Raw genomic sequence first — 16,821 nt, 5'->3', positions numbered from 1 at the left:
AATGAAAAAAATCATATCCTATGCATCAAATGACATCTCTTTCTCTATAGGAATTGAAATGCATGTCATCTCACTTCATATGATTTTTCTATTTTTATAACATTTCTATCCTATGAATAAAAGGAGGCCTAAAGAGTACTGCTGAGTTTGCGGTCCTTGTGCATCAATCCGGGAATAGTAGTTTTCTTTGTTTCAGATGCAGTATCCTAGAGCAAGTTTCAGGTCAAATCCTGATTCCTCGTGCATGATCCATCAACAGGAACTGGTACGAGTACAGTAGCTTTTTGGAGGTAAACAACTGAGGACCTACATAATGATACAGCGCTCGGTGCTACTCCGAGCAGTTGATAACAACGTCGTGCTGTCCTCAGTAGTACTCCTTTTTGGAGTAGTACTCCTAGTCACTTTGGTTTGTTCCCCATCAAGTCACCATACCTACCACGAGTACACCAGTGAAGTCCACACGTACGAGCAGTATTCCTGCAAATTACAGTTGATTCCTTCTCTAACCTGTGCGAGTGTATTCACACCCACGCAACGTTGAAGAGACGGGAAGTGCAATGGCTGGACAGTGCCCCGGTACCCCCATGGAACCGGTGCTGTCCATCAGGAAAAGAAAAGAAAAAAGATGACCGGACTGGGTCGTCTGGGTCATCGATCACGGACTCCCAGAAACCAAAATTTCAGAACGACATGACATGTCTCCTCCTGTTGGTGCCTCATGAAAGACGGGACATGGCGAGGCGAGACGGCGGAAAGGGAGGAAGAAACCACCAAATTGTTCCCATCCTCAAGGCAACTACTGTGTGCCTGGCAAAGGTCCTTCAGTCTCAGGATCAGGCTGCTTTCTCTTTTACTTTCCGAGAAAGCACCGTCATGTTACATCCTGCCCGCCTGGGGCTTGGGACCATGCAAAACGTCCTCCAACGAAATTACTACCTGTGTACATCACCAGAAACAAAAACACACTCCAGAACACAGGCCAAACAGGCCTTTCCGTACATGTACATTTACACTTTTGTTAAAATGTTCATCACCATTCGCAGCACATCACCAACATTTACTCGCACATACAAAACACAAGACAAGACAATACAACACATATGTGCAGCCACATGTTTATTTGTTCTGTCTCGAGATCGGCTCAAGCATTTAGGCCCATCTGCTTCCTCGTCTTGCCGACAAACAGGTCCTTGGATTTGAGCATCCCTGGTATGCACCCGGTGAGCGTCAGGTACGGTAGCTGAGCCAGCCCTTCCTTCCTTCCGAGGGAGACGATCGCCAGCGGGAAGCCGGTGCTGTAGGTGGCGAGCTTGCTCGGAGGCGCCCCCTTGATCAGCAGCTTCAGGTTCTTGGCTACCAGCAGCGCGTGCTTCTGGGCGAGGTACCCTTGTTTGATTTCCTGGACATCAATGGTAGGTATTTCAGTAATCTCGTAGTGTTTTCAAGATACTGAGTTGCATTAAAAGTTGGCGATGTTGGATGAATTATGCAGAAACTGGAGAAACATGATCACTATATATACACACTGATGAACAAGTTATTTCACATGGAAACAAACACCTTTCAATCAAATAAGATGATAGTATATCTTAAGACCAAGCATTAGAGTGCGTTCACGGTTCAGACTGCTAGATAAAGTGTATTGGATACTATTTTATTGAGTGCATCTATACATAAGACGATTAAGATTTACTTATGCATAATTTTGTTCTACACGGATTTGAATTGAACATCCCAACGCACAGATGATTCTGGGGTATGCTAGAAATGCATCAGATAAAAACACAGGCTTTTGGACATGGAAGGAAGTCACGATACATACTCATCAGACATCAGAAATGAATTGCTGAGCTAAATCTAACAGACTAAACAGTCTACAAACAAATGCAGCCATGCAGAAATCACTCTGCAAATTTCGGTCGCATCTTGATTCAGGTCAAATGATTGCAAATATGTGCAAGTTAATTAACACTGGTGGGGAAAATGAAAATTGCCAACCTGAAGAAAACAGAACAACATTCTCAAATGAAGGAGAATCTAGAAGCATAACGAGCATGAAGTTTGAATTGCAGACTTACAGGAATATCAGTGATGTCACCAATTGCAAAAATGTTATTGTAACCCTTCACTCTCAGGTCCTTTTCCACCATTATTCTTCCTTTGGTGTCCAAAGATTCCTTCAGGATGGTATCATGTAGCCACGATGAACTCAGTGGCTTACCGATACACACAAAGTGGCAATCAGCTGTAATTGTTTCTCCAGCTGATGTTTTGTAGAACTTCTCTGTGTCTGATAATGATTTTAGGTCAACTGATTGCTGGAAAAGCACATCCACTTTCTTGGAAGTCAGCCAATCAAGGCACTTCTTCGAAGCCTTTTGATCAATGAAATCAAGTAATCGTGATCCTCTGTGAACAAGTGTCACCTTCTTCTCTGGATAGTCTACTGCGATCTCCGCAGCAAGTTCAACACCAGTTGGACCACCTCCAATTATCAACACAGACTCAGAAGATTTTATCTTCTCGTTATCTGTTACAAGATAAAGGCATAAGTACGAAATATAAGGTCGCAGAGCATGCCATCGTTCAAGTATGAACTTAGTTACCTCTCTGGAATTCCGTAAGCCTCTCTGTTCTGCTTCCAGCAGAAGCAAAAACATGGCCAGTAGCTACAACGAGATAATCATATGCAAGTGATTGACCATCAGCAGTCAGAACAGCATGCTCAGTGATACTGACTGCAGAAGATGTTACAATAGTAGCAGTGGTGAGGTAATCTCTGTGATATATTAATGATCTCTCAGCAAAAGATGGTTCAACCGTTGATCTCAATTCAGCCCAGGTGATCTCCAAGTAGTCCTTCCTGTCATCAGAAATTCAGAAGAAATCATTTTCATGAATGAACCTACCAATTCTGAAGAGGTAGCTAATAATAGTTAAAGGTATGAAGCCTTGTCCATATAAAGGAAATCATATTATTGTGGTTTTAGTTTAACTGAATTTGTACTTAGATGGTTCACACGTTAAGAAAACAGAACACTGAGGGCTTGTCGTATTCAAAAACCTTTAAGAAACGAGGGCATGAGAGACTTTCTTTATGTTACATCTATCTATTTTAAGAAAGGAGATCCTTTGCAATGTTAACTCATTGAGCTATGAAACTGATGAACGACTAATCAACCGAAAACAACAGCTATTGTTGTCAATTCAGAGTTCAGGAAAAAATAGCCCGAGGAATCCTTAGACAGTGGTACAAACAGGCGCATTTTGTTTTCAACTGTCATTTTGTCATCAACAGTGGTACTCCCATTGGCATAATTCACTTTGATCCTCTAAGGCTCCACATCATAAATAAACTCCACTGCATATCACAAAACATAAAACAAGGAAACGACCAAACTTGACATGACTGAATTATATCCTGACGTTGCTGCATTTCTCTCATACCAGAGAAAGGGGAGCAGAGATATCTGCAATCCTGAACCAACAATCATAAGTAAGAACGTCCCTAGGCCCCCCACGAACAGCCCATCCAGTTCCAGCGCTAACCGGAGGATCACTAGTATTCTGACATAATTCATCTTGATCCTCTAAGGCTCTGCATCCTAGATAAGTCCTATTGCATAATATACCAAACATAAAACAAGGAAACGATGGAACATGATATGACTCGATTATATCCTAACGACGCTGCAATCCTGAACAAACAAGCAGAAGTAAGAACATCCCCAAGGCCCCCACGAATAGCACATCCAGCTCCAAGCTTGACCGGGCGATCACTAGGATTCACCAGGGGCAGGCTACTAAACCAAGCCCAAATCTCATCCCTCCCCTCTCGATCCAACAATCGCCGGCTGCAGGCCGGCCACTCCATCACGCCGATTGACAGACTCAAAGATACAGCTAAACCAAGATCCGGTCCCACCCGCACCGCACCGCACCGATACTGGCATGTAGGCATTTCATCAAACAAGCGGCGGGCGTGAAAAGGAACGGGGGCCGCGAGACAGAGAGAGAGGCTTACGGGTCGAGGAGGACGACGTCGGCGTCGGGCTCCATGGTCTTGGCGAGGAGGGCGCCGCCGATGCCGCCGCCGACCACCACCACCCTCGGCTTTCCCGCCTCCGCCATCGCCGCGACTCGCTGTCTCGCTCGCGCACCAACTGCGAACCTCCAGCTCCCCCCACTGACTCCACCGCTGCTCTGTCGACTGTCACAGCTCACGCCCCGTTTTAGCCGGGGGACGGGATGCGCGTTCCGTCGCGCGGCTTTCCCTCTCGTCGCATCTCGGCCGTCCGTGGACGCTTGGACGGGCGTGATGAGGCGGGGCCGCAGCCGCCGCGATGGGTCCCTCTTCGCCCGCGCGTGGCGGGGAAGAAAGGAATTGCGCGTTGCTTTTGCGAACGAACCCGTATCATGCGTTCCATCCTTCGGTTACGCGCTTGCGTTTTTTCATGAGAAAGATAGTCGACTGATTTCTTAGGAAGTCCTATGGGGTGTTTGGTTAAGAAGTTTTAGGACTTTTTCTAGTCCCAGGGACTAATTAAAAAAGACTCTTTAGTAGAGTCTTTTTCTAGTCCCGGTAGAAAAAGTCCCTCCCGCCCTCTTAGTCGACCTCTTCATTAGTTATTTAGGAAAACATTTCACGCCAGCGCGCCGGCCGAAACGTTCGGTCGGTCGCGTCACTCGCGTTCGATCCACATGGATCCAGCGGCCTCCGACCCAAAAGTTTCGTCCGACCATCCATTGCCCACGGGTAAGGAAAACGGACACTCTGAGTCTTCAATAGAATTCATCCATTTTCCTGCATTGAGGTTGTTGGGATGCATCCCGTGTTTTCTAAAACGCCATCGTCACCTGTTGTATATGCTTTAGCAGTATTTTATTACCCGATTCATCATGAATGAGTTATTTTCTAGATTCGTTATAGGTTATACTATACAATGTCCATAATAAAGGAGTTTTTGGGTCAAATTCTCACTGGATAATTTCCCTTGTTTTGCTCATTTTACTATGCTATGTTCAAGAACCTTTTTCGTGCTTGTATACACTACCAAATTACCGGTTATTATGGACATTGTTTGGTATAAACTAGAGTAAGCCATCCACGGATTAATAGAATATCGCTCCAAAAACCATTTACTACATGTGATGATTACGCTGTAGAAAACACGTGATGCATTCGAGAAACCTCAACGCAGGGATGAATTCTTTTGAAGACTCGGGTGAGTGCTTTGCTTTCTCACATGAATTGGATGGCCACCCAATGTTTTTGGATCGAAGGTGCCATCGAAGGTATGATCAAAGAGGGCAATGGGGGCATGGTACACGTGGGGGAGGAATGCGTTGGCTTGGATGGAAACCCCGTCTCGGGTCGGGGCCGACCTTGGCGACGCCTGCCAATGAGCACCGGCTCGAAGCTAGAGCATGTTGAGGGAGAAGATCTAGCAGGCGCCTTTGGGGAAGATCTAGATCTCACCTTGGGGATCTGTGGAGCATGGACGGAGTGCCATATATAGGAGGGTTTAAGGGTAGGGGGATGTGAGGGGTCGGAGGGAAACAACGGTGGGCTTTCAAGGGAAAAAACAAAGATCGAATAATCAAGGAAACTTCCAAACAACCGAAGCGGGCAATTTGGTTGGACGACTCACATTTTTTTGAGACAACCTCACGAAGCTTTTATTAAGTCGTCACAGTGTTTACAGGGACGAAAAAAAGATCCCCAGGGTGGCCTAACCACACACGGCGGCCACCTTCAAGGGATAAAGCATGCTTCGCTAAGTTGTGAGCTTCAACATTTGAGCTCCTAACATGACTAAACTTGCAGAAATCAAAGTCTGAAGATTGATGAATTATTTCATGCACAATCGCTCCATGAGCCGATGCATTTTCCTCGTTGAGGTCCTCCACCACCTGTTTGCAGTCCGATACCACATGAATTCGCATCTGGTATAGGTCCTCCGTCAACGCCATCGCTTCTCTGATTGCAAGAGCTTCTAGGATTTGTGGAGAGGAAATGTACTTCAAAACCAGCACCGAAGCACCCATGAAGGTTCCATCTTCACTCTTGCAAATTGCCCCAACTGCACCATACCTAGCATGCCTTGGGACGGCCGCATCAACATTTATTTTCACCGAGTCCGACTGGGGGGGGGGCTGCCACTGGGTCGGTCTGGGAGCTCTGAATACCCCCTGCTTTGGGAGCTTTGTGTTGATGCAGTTAATTTCCGCTAGATAGCTAGTGATAAAACCATTTACAGAATGCGGTGACTGGAAGATATCCTCGTAGACCGCTTTCCATCGTGCTCCCCATATAGCCCACATGGTGACAATCATTTGTACGAACCCATTTGCATCTAGTATTTCATGCAGTGCAAACAGCCAATTCTTGGGACTGTCTTCTTGCCTTTCCACCATATGGTGTACAACTTCCTCCGGTGCTAGAGTCCAGACGCTAGCTGACATAGCGCATGAGAGAAGTGCATGTCTCCACGTATCAGTAGCTCCACACAGTCTGCATGTATCCTCAGTAGCCATATGTCGGTGCTTGAGTAATTCCGTAGTTGGCATGGAATGTCTTGCCAAACGCCATACAAACAATGGAGTTTAGATGGTACATGTATGTGCCAAATATTCCTCCATTTGTTATGCTCATTCTGCGCCGTGGAAGGTCCCTCCTCTTCATGCAGCCAAACCTCCCGCTCGTGCTTGGTACGGAGGATCATGCGATAAGCAGACCTTACACTAAATACACCTCTATTCTCCTCATGCCAGGCCCAAAAGTCCTCTACCTTTCGTGTGCACAAAGGTATTTTCCGAATCTCATCAGCATCAAAGGCAGTAAAAGTAGTTCGGATCCGATCCTCCTTCCACGATGCGGTAGTAGCATCAATTAGTTCAGCGACCTTAGTCGGACGGTTTTGCACCAGTGATGTTATAGGCCTCTTGTAACCGTCTCTCGGAATCTAGTTCTGTCTCCAGATGTCCGTGTTCTAGCCATCCCCAATCCTTTTAACAATGCCCTGTGCTAGTATGTCACGACCATCCACTATGGACTGCCAAATCTGTGATGGGCGTGGCCCGAGTTCTGCCTCTAATAATGTACACTCCGGGTAATAAACAGCCTTCAGAATGCGGGCACTCAACGATGATTCCCCTGTTAGCAGCCTCCATGCTTGGCGTGCGAGAAGTGCCAAGTTAAAAATATCTAGATCTCGAAAGCCTAAACCTCCCAGATGTTTAGGTCTAGTCATGATATCCCAAGCAACCCAGCTGGGTTTCCTCTTACCTTGTTTGTGAAGGAAATATGCCCTAGAGGCAATAATGATAGTGCAACTTATTTGCGACACTGCCATTTAGGTCATATTGGTGTAAAGCGCACGAAGAAAATCCATGCCGATGGTCTTTTGGAATCACTTGATTATGAATCAGTTGATCCTTGCAAACCATGCCTCATGGGCAAGATGACTAAGACTCTGTTCTCCGGAATAATGGAGCGAGCAACAGACTTGTTGGAAATAATCATCGTAACAAGAAAATAAAGTTTCTGCGATCTGATCGTGGGGGAGAATATTTGAGTTACGAGTTTGGTCTTCATTTGAAACAATGCGGAATAGTTTCGCAACTCACGCCACCTGGAACACCACATCGTAATGGTGTGTCCGAACATCGTAACCGTACTTTATTAGATATGGTGCAATCTATGATGTATCTTACCGACTTACCACTATCGTTTTGGGGTTATGCATTAGAGACAACTGCATTCACGTTAAATAGGGCACCATCTAAATCCGTTGAGACGACGCCATATGAACTGTGGTTTGGCAAGAACCGAAGTTGTCGTTTCTTAAAGTTTGGGGTTGCGATGCTTATGTGAAAAAGTTTCATCCTGATAAGCTCAAACCCAAATCGGAGAAATGTGTCTTCATAGGATACCCAAAGGAGACAGTTGGGTACACCTTCTATCATAGATCCGAAGGCAAGACATTCATTGCTAAGAATGGATCCTTTCTAGAGAAGGAGTTTCTCTCGAAAGAAGTGGGTGGGAGGAATGTAGAACTTGATGAGGTAATTGCACCTTCTCCCAAATTGGAAAGTAGTTCATCATAGAAATCAGTTCTAGTGATCTCTACACCAGTTAGTGAGGAAGCTAGTGATGATGATCATGAAACTTCAGATCAAGTTGCTACCGAACCTCGTAGGACAACCAGAGTATGGTCTGCACCAGAGTGGTACGGTAATCCTTTCTGGAAGTCATGTTACTAGACCATGACAAACCTACGAACTATGAGGAAGCAATGATGAGCCCAGATTCCGCAAAATGCCTCGAGGCCATGAAATCTGAGATGGGATCCATGTATGAGAACAAAGTATGGACTTTGATTGACTTGCCCGATGATCGATGAGTCATTAAGAATAAATGGATCTTCAAGAGGAAGATGGATGTTGATAGTAGTGTTACTATCTACAAAAGCTCGAATTGTCGTGAAATGTTTTCGACAAGTTCAAGGTGTTGACTACGATGAGATTTTCTCACTCATTTCGATGCTTAAAAGTCTGTCCGAATCATGTTAGCAGTTGCCACATTTTATGAAATCTGGCAAATGGATGTCAAAACTGTATTCCTTAATGAATTTCTTAAAGAAGAGTTGTATATGATGCAACCAAAAGGTTTTGTTGATCCTAAAGGTGCTAACAAAGTGAGCAAGCTCCAGCGATCAATCTATGGACTGGTGCAAGCATCTCGGAGTTGGAATATATGCTTTGATAAAGTGATCAAAGTATATGGTTTTATACAGACTTGCGGTGAAGCCTGTATTTACTAGAAAGTGAGTGGTGTTGGAAATATGCCCTAGAGGCAATAATAAATTGATTATTATTTTATTTCCTTGTTCATGATAATCGTGTATTATCCATGCTAGAATTGTATTGATAGGAAACTCAGATACATGTGTGGATACATAGACAACACCATGTCTCTAGTAAGCCTCTAGTTGACTAGCTCGTTGATCAATAGATGGTTACGGTTTCCTAACCATGGACATTGGGTGTCATTGATAACGGGATCACATCATTAGGAGAATGATGTGATGGACAAGACCCAATCCTAAGCCTAGCACAAGATCATGTAGTTCGTATGCTAAAGCTTTTCTAATGTCAAGTATCATTTCCTTAGACCATGAGATTGTGCAACTCCCGAATACCGTAGGAGTGCTTTGGGTGTGCCAAACGTCACAACGTAACTGGGTGGCTATAAAGGTACACTACAAGTATCTCCTAAAGTGTCTGTTGGGTTGGCACGAATCAAGACTGGGATTTGTCACTCCGTGTAAATGGAGAGGTATCTCTGGGCCCACTCGGTAGGACATCATCATAATGTGCACAATGTGACCAAGGAGTTGATCACGGGATGATGTGTTACGGAACGAGTAAAGAGACTTGCCGGTAACGAGATTGAACAAGGTATCGGGATACCGACGATCGAATCTCGGGCAAGTATCGTACCGATAGACAAAGGGAATTGTATACGGGATTGATTAAGTCCTTGACATCGTGGTTCATCCGATGAGATCATCGTGGAGCATGTGGGAGCCAACATGGGTATCCAGATCCCGCTGTTGGTTATTGACCGGAGAACGTCTCGGTCATGTCTGTATGGTTCCCGAACCCGTAGGGTCTACACACTTAAGGTTCGGTGACGCTAGGGTTATAGAGATATTAGTATGCGGTAACCCGAAAGTTGTTCGGAGTCCCGGATGAGATCCCGGACGTCACGAGGAGTTCCGGAATGGTCCGGAGGTAAAGATTTATATATGGGAAGTCTTGTTTTGGTCGCCGGAAAAGTTTCGCGCATTATCGGTATTGTACCGGGAGTGCCAAAAGGGGTCCGGGGGTCCACCAAGGGGGTCCACCTGCCCCGGGGGGGACACATGGGCTGTAGGGGTGTGCGCCTTGGCCTATATGGGCCAAGGGCACCAGCCCCAAGAGGCCCATGCACCAAGAGATAAGGGAAAGAAAGAGTCCTAAAGGGGGAAGGCACCTCCTAGGTGCCTTGGGGAGGATGGACTCCTCCCTGGCCGCACCCTTCCTTGGAGGAAGGGCCAAGGCTGCGCCCCCCCTCTCCCTTGGCCCTATATATAGTGGGGGGAAGGGAGGGCAGCCGCACCTAAGCCCTGGCGCCTCCCTCTCCCTCCCATGACACATCTCCCTCTTCCCGCAGCGCTTGGCGAAGCCCTGTTGGAATCCCGCTACTTCCACCACCACGCTGTCGTGCTGCTGGATCTCCATCAACCTCTCCTTCCCCTTGCTGGATCAAGAAGGAGGAGACGTCGCTGCTCCGTACGTGTGTTGAACGCGGAGGTGCCGTCCGTTCGGCGCTAGGATCATCAGTGATTTGGATCACGACGAGTACGACTCCATCAACCCCGTTCTCTTGAACGCTTCCACGCGCGATCTACAAGGGTATGTAGATCCACTCCTCCCTCGTTGCTAGATGACTCCATAGATAGATCTTGGTGACACGTAGGAAAATTTTGAATTTATGCTACGTTCCCCAACAGTGGCATCATGAGCTAGGTCTATGCGTAGTTTCTATGCACGAGTAGAACACAAAGTAGTTGTGGGCGTTGATTTTGTTCAATATGCTTACCGTTACTAGTCCAATCTTGATTCGGTGGCATTGTGGGATGAAGCGGCCTGGACCGACCTTACACGTACTCTTACGTGAGACTGGTTCCACCGACTGACATGCACTACTTGCATAAGGTGGCTAGCGGGTGTCTGTCTCTCCCACTTTAGTCGGACCGGATTCGATGAAAAGGGTCCTTATGAAGGGTAAATAGCAATTGGCATATCACGTTGTGGTTTTTGTGTAGGTAAGAAACGTTCTTGCTAGAAACCCATAGCAGCCACGTAAAACATGCAAACAACAATTAGAGGACGTCTAACTTGTTTTTGCAGGGTATGCTATGTGATGTGATATGGCCAAAAGGATGTGATGAATGATATATGTGATGTATGAGATTGATCATGTTCTTGTAATAGGAATCACGATTTGCATGTCGATGAGTATGACAACCGGCAGGAGCCATAGGAGTTGTCTTAATTTATTTATGACCTGCGTGTCAACATAAACGTCATGTAATTACTTTACTTTATTGCTAACCGTTAGCTGTAGTAGTGGAAGTAATAGTTGACGAGACAACTTCATGAAGACACGATGATAGAGATCATGATGATGGAGATCATGGTGTCATGCCGGTGACGATGATGATCATGGAGCCCCGAAGATGGAGATCAAGAGGAGCAAAGTGATGATGGCCATATCATGTCACTATTTGATTGCATGTGATGTTTATCATGTTTATGCATCTTGTTTACTTAGAACGACGGTAGTAAATAAGATGATCCCTCATAATAATTTCAAGAAAGTGTTCCCCCTAACTGTGCACCATTGCGACAGTTCGTTATTTCGAAGCACCACGTGATGATCGGGTGTTAGATTCTAACGTTCACATACAACGGGTGTAAGACAGATTTACACACGCGAAACACTTAGGTTGACTTGACGAGCCTAGCATGTACAGACATGGCCTCGGAACACAAGAGACCGAAAGGTCGAGCATGAGTCGTATGGTAGATACGATCAACATGAAGATGTTCACTGATGATGACTAGTCCGTCTCACGTGATGATCGGACACGGCCTAGTTGACTCGGATCATGTAATCACTTAGATGACTAGAGGGATGTCTATCTGAGTGGGAGTTCACAAGATGCACTTAATTATCCTGAACATAGTCAAAAGGTCTTCGCAAATTATGTCGTAGCTCGCGCTTCAGTTCTACTGTTTAGATATGTTCCTAGAGAAAATTTAGTTGAAAGTTGGTAGTAGTAATTATGCGGACTAGGTCCGTAAACTGAGGTTTGTCCTCATTGCTTCATAGAAGGCTTATGTCCTTAATGCACCGCTCAGTGTGCTGAACCTCAAACATCGTCTGTGGATGTTGCGAACATCTGACATACACGTTTTGATGACTACATGATAGTTCAGTGCGTAATGCTAAATGGTTTAGAATTGAGGCACCAAAGACGTTTTTGAAACATCACAGAACATATGAGATGTTCCAAGGACTGAAATTGGGATTTCAGGCTCGTGCCCACGTCAAGAGGTATAAGACCTCCAACGATTTTCTTAGCCTGCAAACTAAGGGAGAAAAGATCCATTGTTGAGCTTGTGCTCAGATTGTCTGAGTACAACAATCGCTTGAATCAAGTGGGAGTTGATCTTCCAAATGAAATAGTGATAGTTCTCCGAAGTCATTACCACCAAGCTACTAGAGCTTCGTGATGAACTATAATATATCAGGGACATATATGATGATCCTTGAGATATTCGCGATGTTTGACACCACAAAAGTAGAAATCAAGAAGGAGCATCAATTGTTGATGGTTGGTGAAACCACTAGTTTCAAGAAGGGCAAGGGCAAAAAGGGATGCTTCATGAAACGGCAAATCAGCTGCTGCTCTAGTGAAGAAACCCAAGGTTGAACCCAAACCCGAGACTAAGTGCTTCTGTAATAAAGGGAACAACCACTGGAGCAGAATTACCCTAGATACTTGGTAGATGAGAAGGCTGGCAAGGTCGATAGAAGTATATTGGATATACATTGTGTTGATGTGTACTTTACTAGTACTCCTAGTAGCACCAGGGTATTAGATACCGGTTCGGTTGCTAAGTGTTAGTAACTCGAAATAAAAGCTACGGAATGAACGGAGACTAGCTAAAGGTGAGCTGACGATATGTGTTGGAAGTGTTTCCAATGTTGATATGATCAAGCATCGCACGCTCCCTCTACCATCGAGATTGGTGTTTGCGTTGAGCATAGACATGATTGGATTATGTCTATCGCAATACGGTTATTCATTTAAGGAGAATAACGGTTACTCTGTTTATTTGAATAATACCTTCAATGGTCTTGCACCTAAAATGAATGGTTCATTGAATCTCGATCATAGTGATACACATGTTCATGCCAAAAGATATAAGATAGTAATGATAGTACCACCTACTTGTGGCACTGCCACTTAAGTCATATCGGTATAAAACGCATGAAGAGGCTCCATGTTGATGGATCTTTGGACTCACTCATTTTTGAAAAGTTTGAGACATGCGAACCATGTCTATTGGTGTATATGCATGAAGAAACTCCATGCAAATGGACCGTTTGGACTCACTTGTTTTTGAATCACTTGAGACATGCAAATCATACCACATGGGCAAGATGACTGAAAGCCTCGTTTTCAGTAAAATGGAACTAGAAAGCAACTTGTTGGAAGAAATACATTTTGATGTGTGCAGTCCAATGAGTGCTGAGGCGTGTAGTGGATATCGTTATGTTCTTACTTCACAGATGATTTGAGTAGATGTTGAGTACATTTACTTGATAAATCACGAGTCTGAATTATTGAAAGGTTCAAGTAATTTCAGGGTGAAGTTGAAAGATCGTCGTGACAAGAGGATAAAATATCTATGATATGATCATAGAGATGAATATCTGAATTACGAGTTTGGCACAGAATTAAGACATTGTGGAAATTGTTTCACAACTAATACAGCCTGGAACACCATAGTGTGATGGTGTGTCCGAACATCATAACTGCACCCTATTGGATATGATGCAAACCATGATGTCTCTTATCGAATTACCACGATAGTTTATGGGTTAGGCATTAAAGACAACCACATTCACTTTAAATAGGGCACCACGTAATTCCGATAAGATGACACCGTATGAACTATGGTTTAGAGAAACCTAAGCTGTCATTTCTTAAAAGTTTGGGGCTGCCACGCTTATGTGAAAAAGTTTCAGGCTGATAAGCTCGAACCCAAAGCGGAAAATGCATCTTCATAGGACACCCAAAACAGTTGGGTATACCTCCTGTCTCAGATCCGAAAGCAATAAGGGATTGTTTCTAGAATCGGGTCCTTTCTCGAGGAAAAGTTCCTCTCGAAAGAATTGAGTGGGAGGATGGTGGATACTTGATGAGGTTGTTGAACCGTCTCTTCAACTAGTGTGTGGCAGGGCACAGGAAGTTGTTCCTATGGCACCTACACCAATTGAAGTGGAAGCTTATGATAGTGATCATGAAACTTCAGATCAAGTCACTACCAAACCTCATGGGATGACAAGGATGCGTACTACTTCAGAGTGGTACGTAATCCTGTCTTGGAAGTCATGTTGCTAGACAACAATGAACCTACGAGCTATGGAGAAGCGATGGTGGGCCCGGATTCCGATAAATGGCTCGAGGCCATATAATCCGAGAGAGGATCCATATATGAAAACAAAGTGTAGACTTTGGAAGAACTACTTGATGGTCGTAAGGCTGTTAGGTACATATGGATTTTAAAAGGAAGACGGACAATGATGGTAAGTATCACCATTAAGAAAGCTCGACTTGTCGTTAAGATGTTTTCCGACAAGTTCAAGGAGTTGACTACGATGAGACTTTCTCACTCGTAGCGATGCTAAGAGTCTGTTGGAATTATATTAGCGATTACTGCATTATTTATGAAATCTTGCAGATAGGATGTCAAAACATTGTTTCCTCGACGTTTTTCTTGAGGAAAGGTTGTATGTGATACAACCGGAAGGTTTTGTCAATCCTGAAAGATGCTAATAAGTATGCAAAGCTCCAGCAATCCTTCTAGGGACTGGAGTAAGCATCTCGGAGTTGGAATGTATGCTTTGATAAGATGATCAAAGTTTTGGGTGTATACAAAGTTTATGAGAAACTTGTATTTCCAAAGAAGTGAGTGGGAGCACTATAGAATTTCTGATGAATATATGTTGTTAACATATTGTTGATCGGAAATGATGTAGAATTTCTGGAAAGCATGCAGAGTTATTTGAAAAGTGTTTTTCAATGGAAAACCTGGATTAGGCTACTTGAGTATTGAGCATTAAGATCTATAAGGTAGATCAAAACGCTTAATAGTACTTTCAAATGAATACAAACCGTGACAAAATTTTGAAGGAGTTCAAAATGGATCGGCAAAGAAGGAGTTCTTGGCTGTGTAATAAGGTGTGAACATTGAGTAAGACTCGAAACCTGACCGCGGCAGAATAGAGAGAAAGGACGAAGGTCGTCCCCTATGCTTAAGACGTAGGCTCTACAGTATGCCATGCTGAGTACCGCACCTGAAGTGTGCCTTGCCATGAGTCAGTCAAGGGGTACAAGAGTGATCCAAGAATGGATCACAGGACAGCAGTCACAGTTATCCTTAGTAACTAGTGGACTAAGGAATTTTCTCGATTATGGAAGTGGTAAAAGAGTTCGTCGTAAAGGGGTTACGCCGATGCAAACTTTGACACTAATCCAGATTATTCTGAGTAGTAAACTGGATTCGTATAGTAGAACAGTTATTTGGAAATAGCTCCAAATAGAAACGTGTAGCTGCATCTAGGAGATGACAGAGATTGTAAAGCACACACGGATCTGAAAGATTCAGACCCGTTGACTATAACATCTCTCACAAGCATAACATGATCAAACCCAGAACTCATCGAGTGTTAATCACATGGTAATGTGAACTAGATTAATTGGACTCTAGTAAACTCTTTGGGTGTTTAGTCCACATGGGGGATGTGACCTTGAGTGTTAATCACATATCGATGTGAACTGGATATTGACTCTAGTGCAAGTGGAGAATTGGAAATATGCCCTAGAGGCAATAATAAATTGATTATTATTATATTTCCTTGTTCATGATAATCGTTTATTATCCATGCTAGAATTGTATTGATAGGAAACTCAGATACATGTGTGGATACATAGACAACACCATGTCCCTAGTAAGCCTCTAGTTGACTAGCTCGTTGATCAATAGATGGTTACGGTTTCCTGACCATGGACATTGGATGTCATTGATAACGGGATCACATCATTAGGAGAATGATGTGATGGACAAGACCCAATCCTAAGCCTAGCACAAGATCATGTAGTTCGTATGCTAAAGCTTTTCTAATGTCAAGTATCATTTCCTTAGACCATGAGATTGTGCAACTCCCGGGATACCGTAGGAGTGCTTTGGGTGTGCCAAACGTCACAACGTAACTGGGTGGCTATAAAGGTACACTACAGGTATCTCCGAAAGTGTCTGTTGGGTTGGCACGAATCAAGACTGGGATTTGTCACTCCGTGTAAACGGATAGGTATCTCTGGGCCCACTCGGTAGGACATCATCATAATGTGCACAATGTGACCAAGGAGTTGATCACAGGATGATGTGTTACGGAACGAGTAAAGAGACTTGCCGGTAACGAGATTGAACAAGGTATCGGGATACTGACGATCGAATCTCGGGCAAGTATCGTACCGATAGACAAAGGGAATTGTATACGGGATTGATTAAGTCCTTGACATCATGGTTCATCCGATGAGATCATCGTGGAGCATGTGGGAGCCAACATGGGTATCCAGATCCCGCTATTGGTTATTGACCGGAGAACGTCTCAGTCATGTCTGCATGGTTCCCGAACCCGTAGGGTCTACACACTTAAGGTTCGGTGACGCTAGGGTTATAGAGATATTAGTATGCGGTAACCCGAAAGTTGTTCGGAGTCCCGGATGAGATCCCGAACGTCACGAGGAGTTCCAGAATGGTCCGGAGGTAAAGATTTATATATGGGAAGTCTTGTTTTGGTCGCCGGAAAAGTTTCGCGCATTATCGGTATTGTACCGGGAGTGCCGAAAGGGGTCCGGGGGTCCACCAAGGGGGTCCACCTGCCCCGGGGGGGCCACATGGGCTGTAGGG

General features: G+C 44.6%; 1 protein-coding gene across 1 annotated transcript; it reads right to left on the bottom strand.

Moving 5' to 3' along the window:
• Nucleotides 1-973: 973 nt before the first annotated feature.
• LOC125514925 (apoptosis-inducing factor homolog B-like) lies at nt 974-4,230 on the bottom strand. The gene is made up of 4 exons (XM_048680299.1): nt 4,028-4,230; nt 2,610-2,866; nt 2,082-2,533; nt 974-1,402 (listed from the first exon to the last, which is right to left on the bottom strand). Exons 1-4 carry the CDS (start codon nt 4,132-4,134, stop codon nt 1,145-1,147), a joined length of 1,074 nt encoding a protein of 357 aa, XP_048536256.1. The 5' UTR covers nt 4,135-4,230; the 3' UTR covers nt 974-1,144.
• Between the last annotated feature and the right edge of the window lie 12,591 nt (nt 4,231-16,821).

Source organism: Triticum urartu, chromosome 6 (assembly GCF_003073215.2).
Source record: "Triticum urartu cultivar G1812 chromosome 6, Tu2.1, whole genome shotgun sequence".
Lineage (NCBI taxonomy): Eukaryota > Viridiplantae > Streptophyta > Magnoliopsida > Poales > Poaceae > Triticum > Triticum urartu.
The sequence above is the reverse complement of the archived record's forward strand: the minus strand, read 5'-3'. Positions and strand labels throughout refer to the sequence as shown.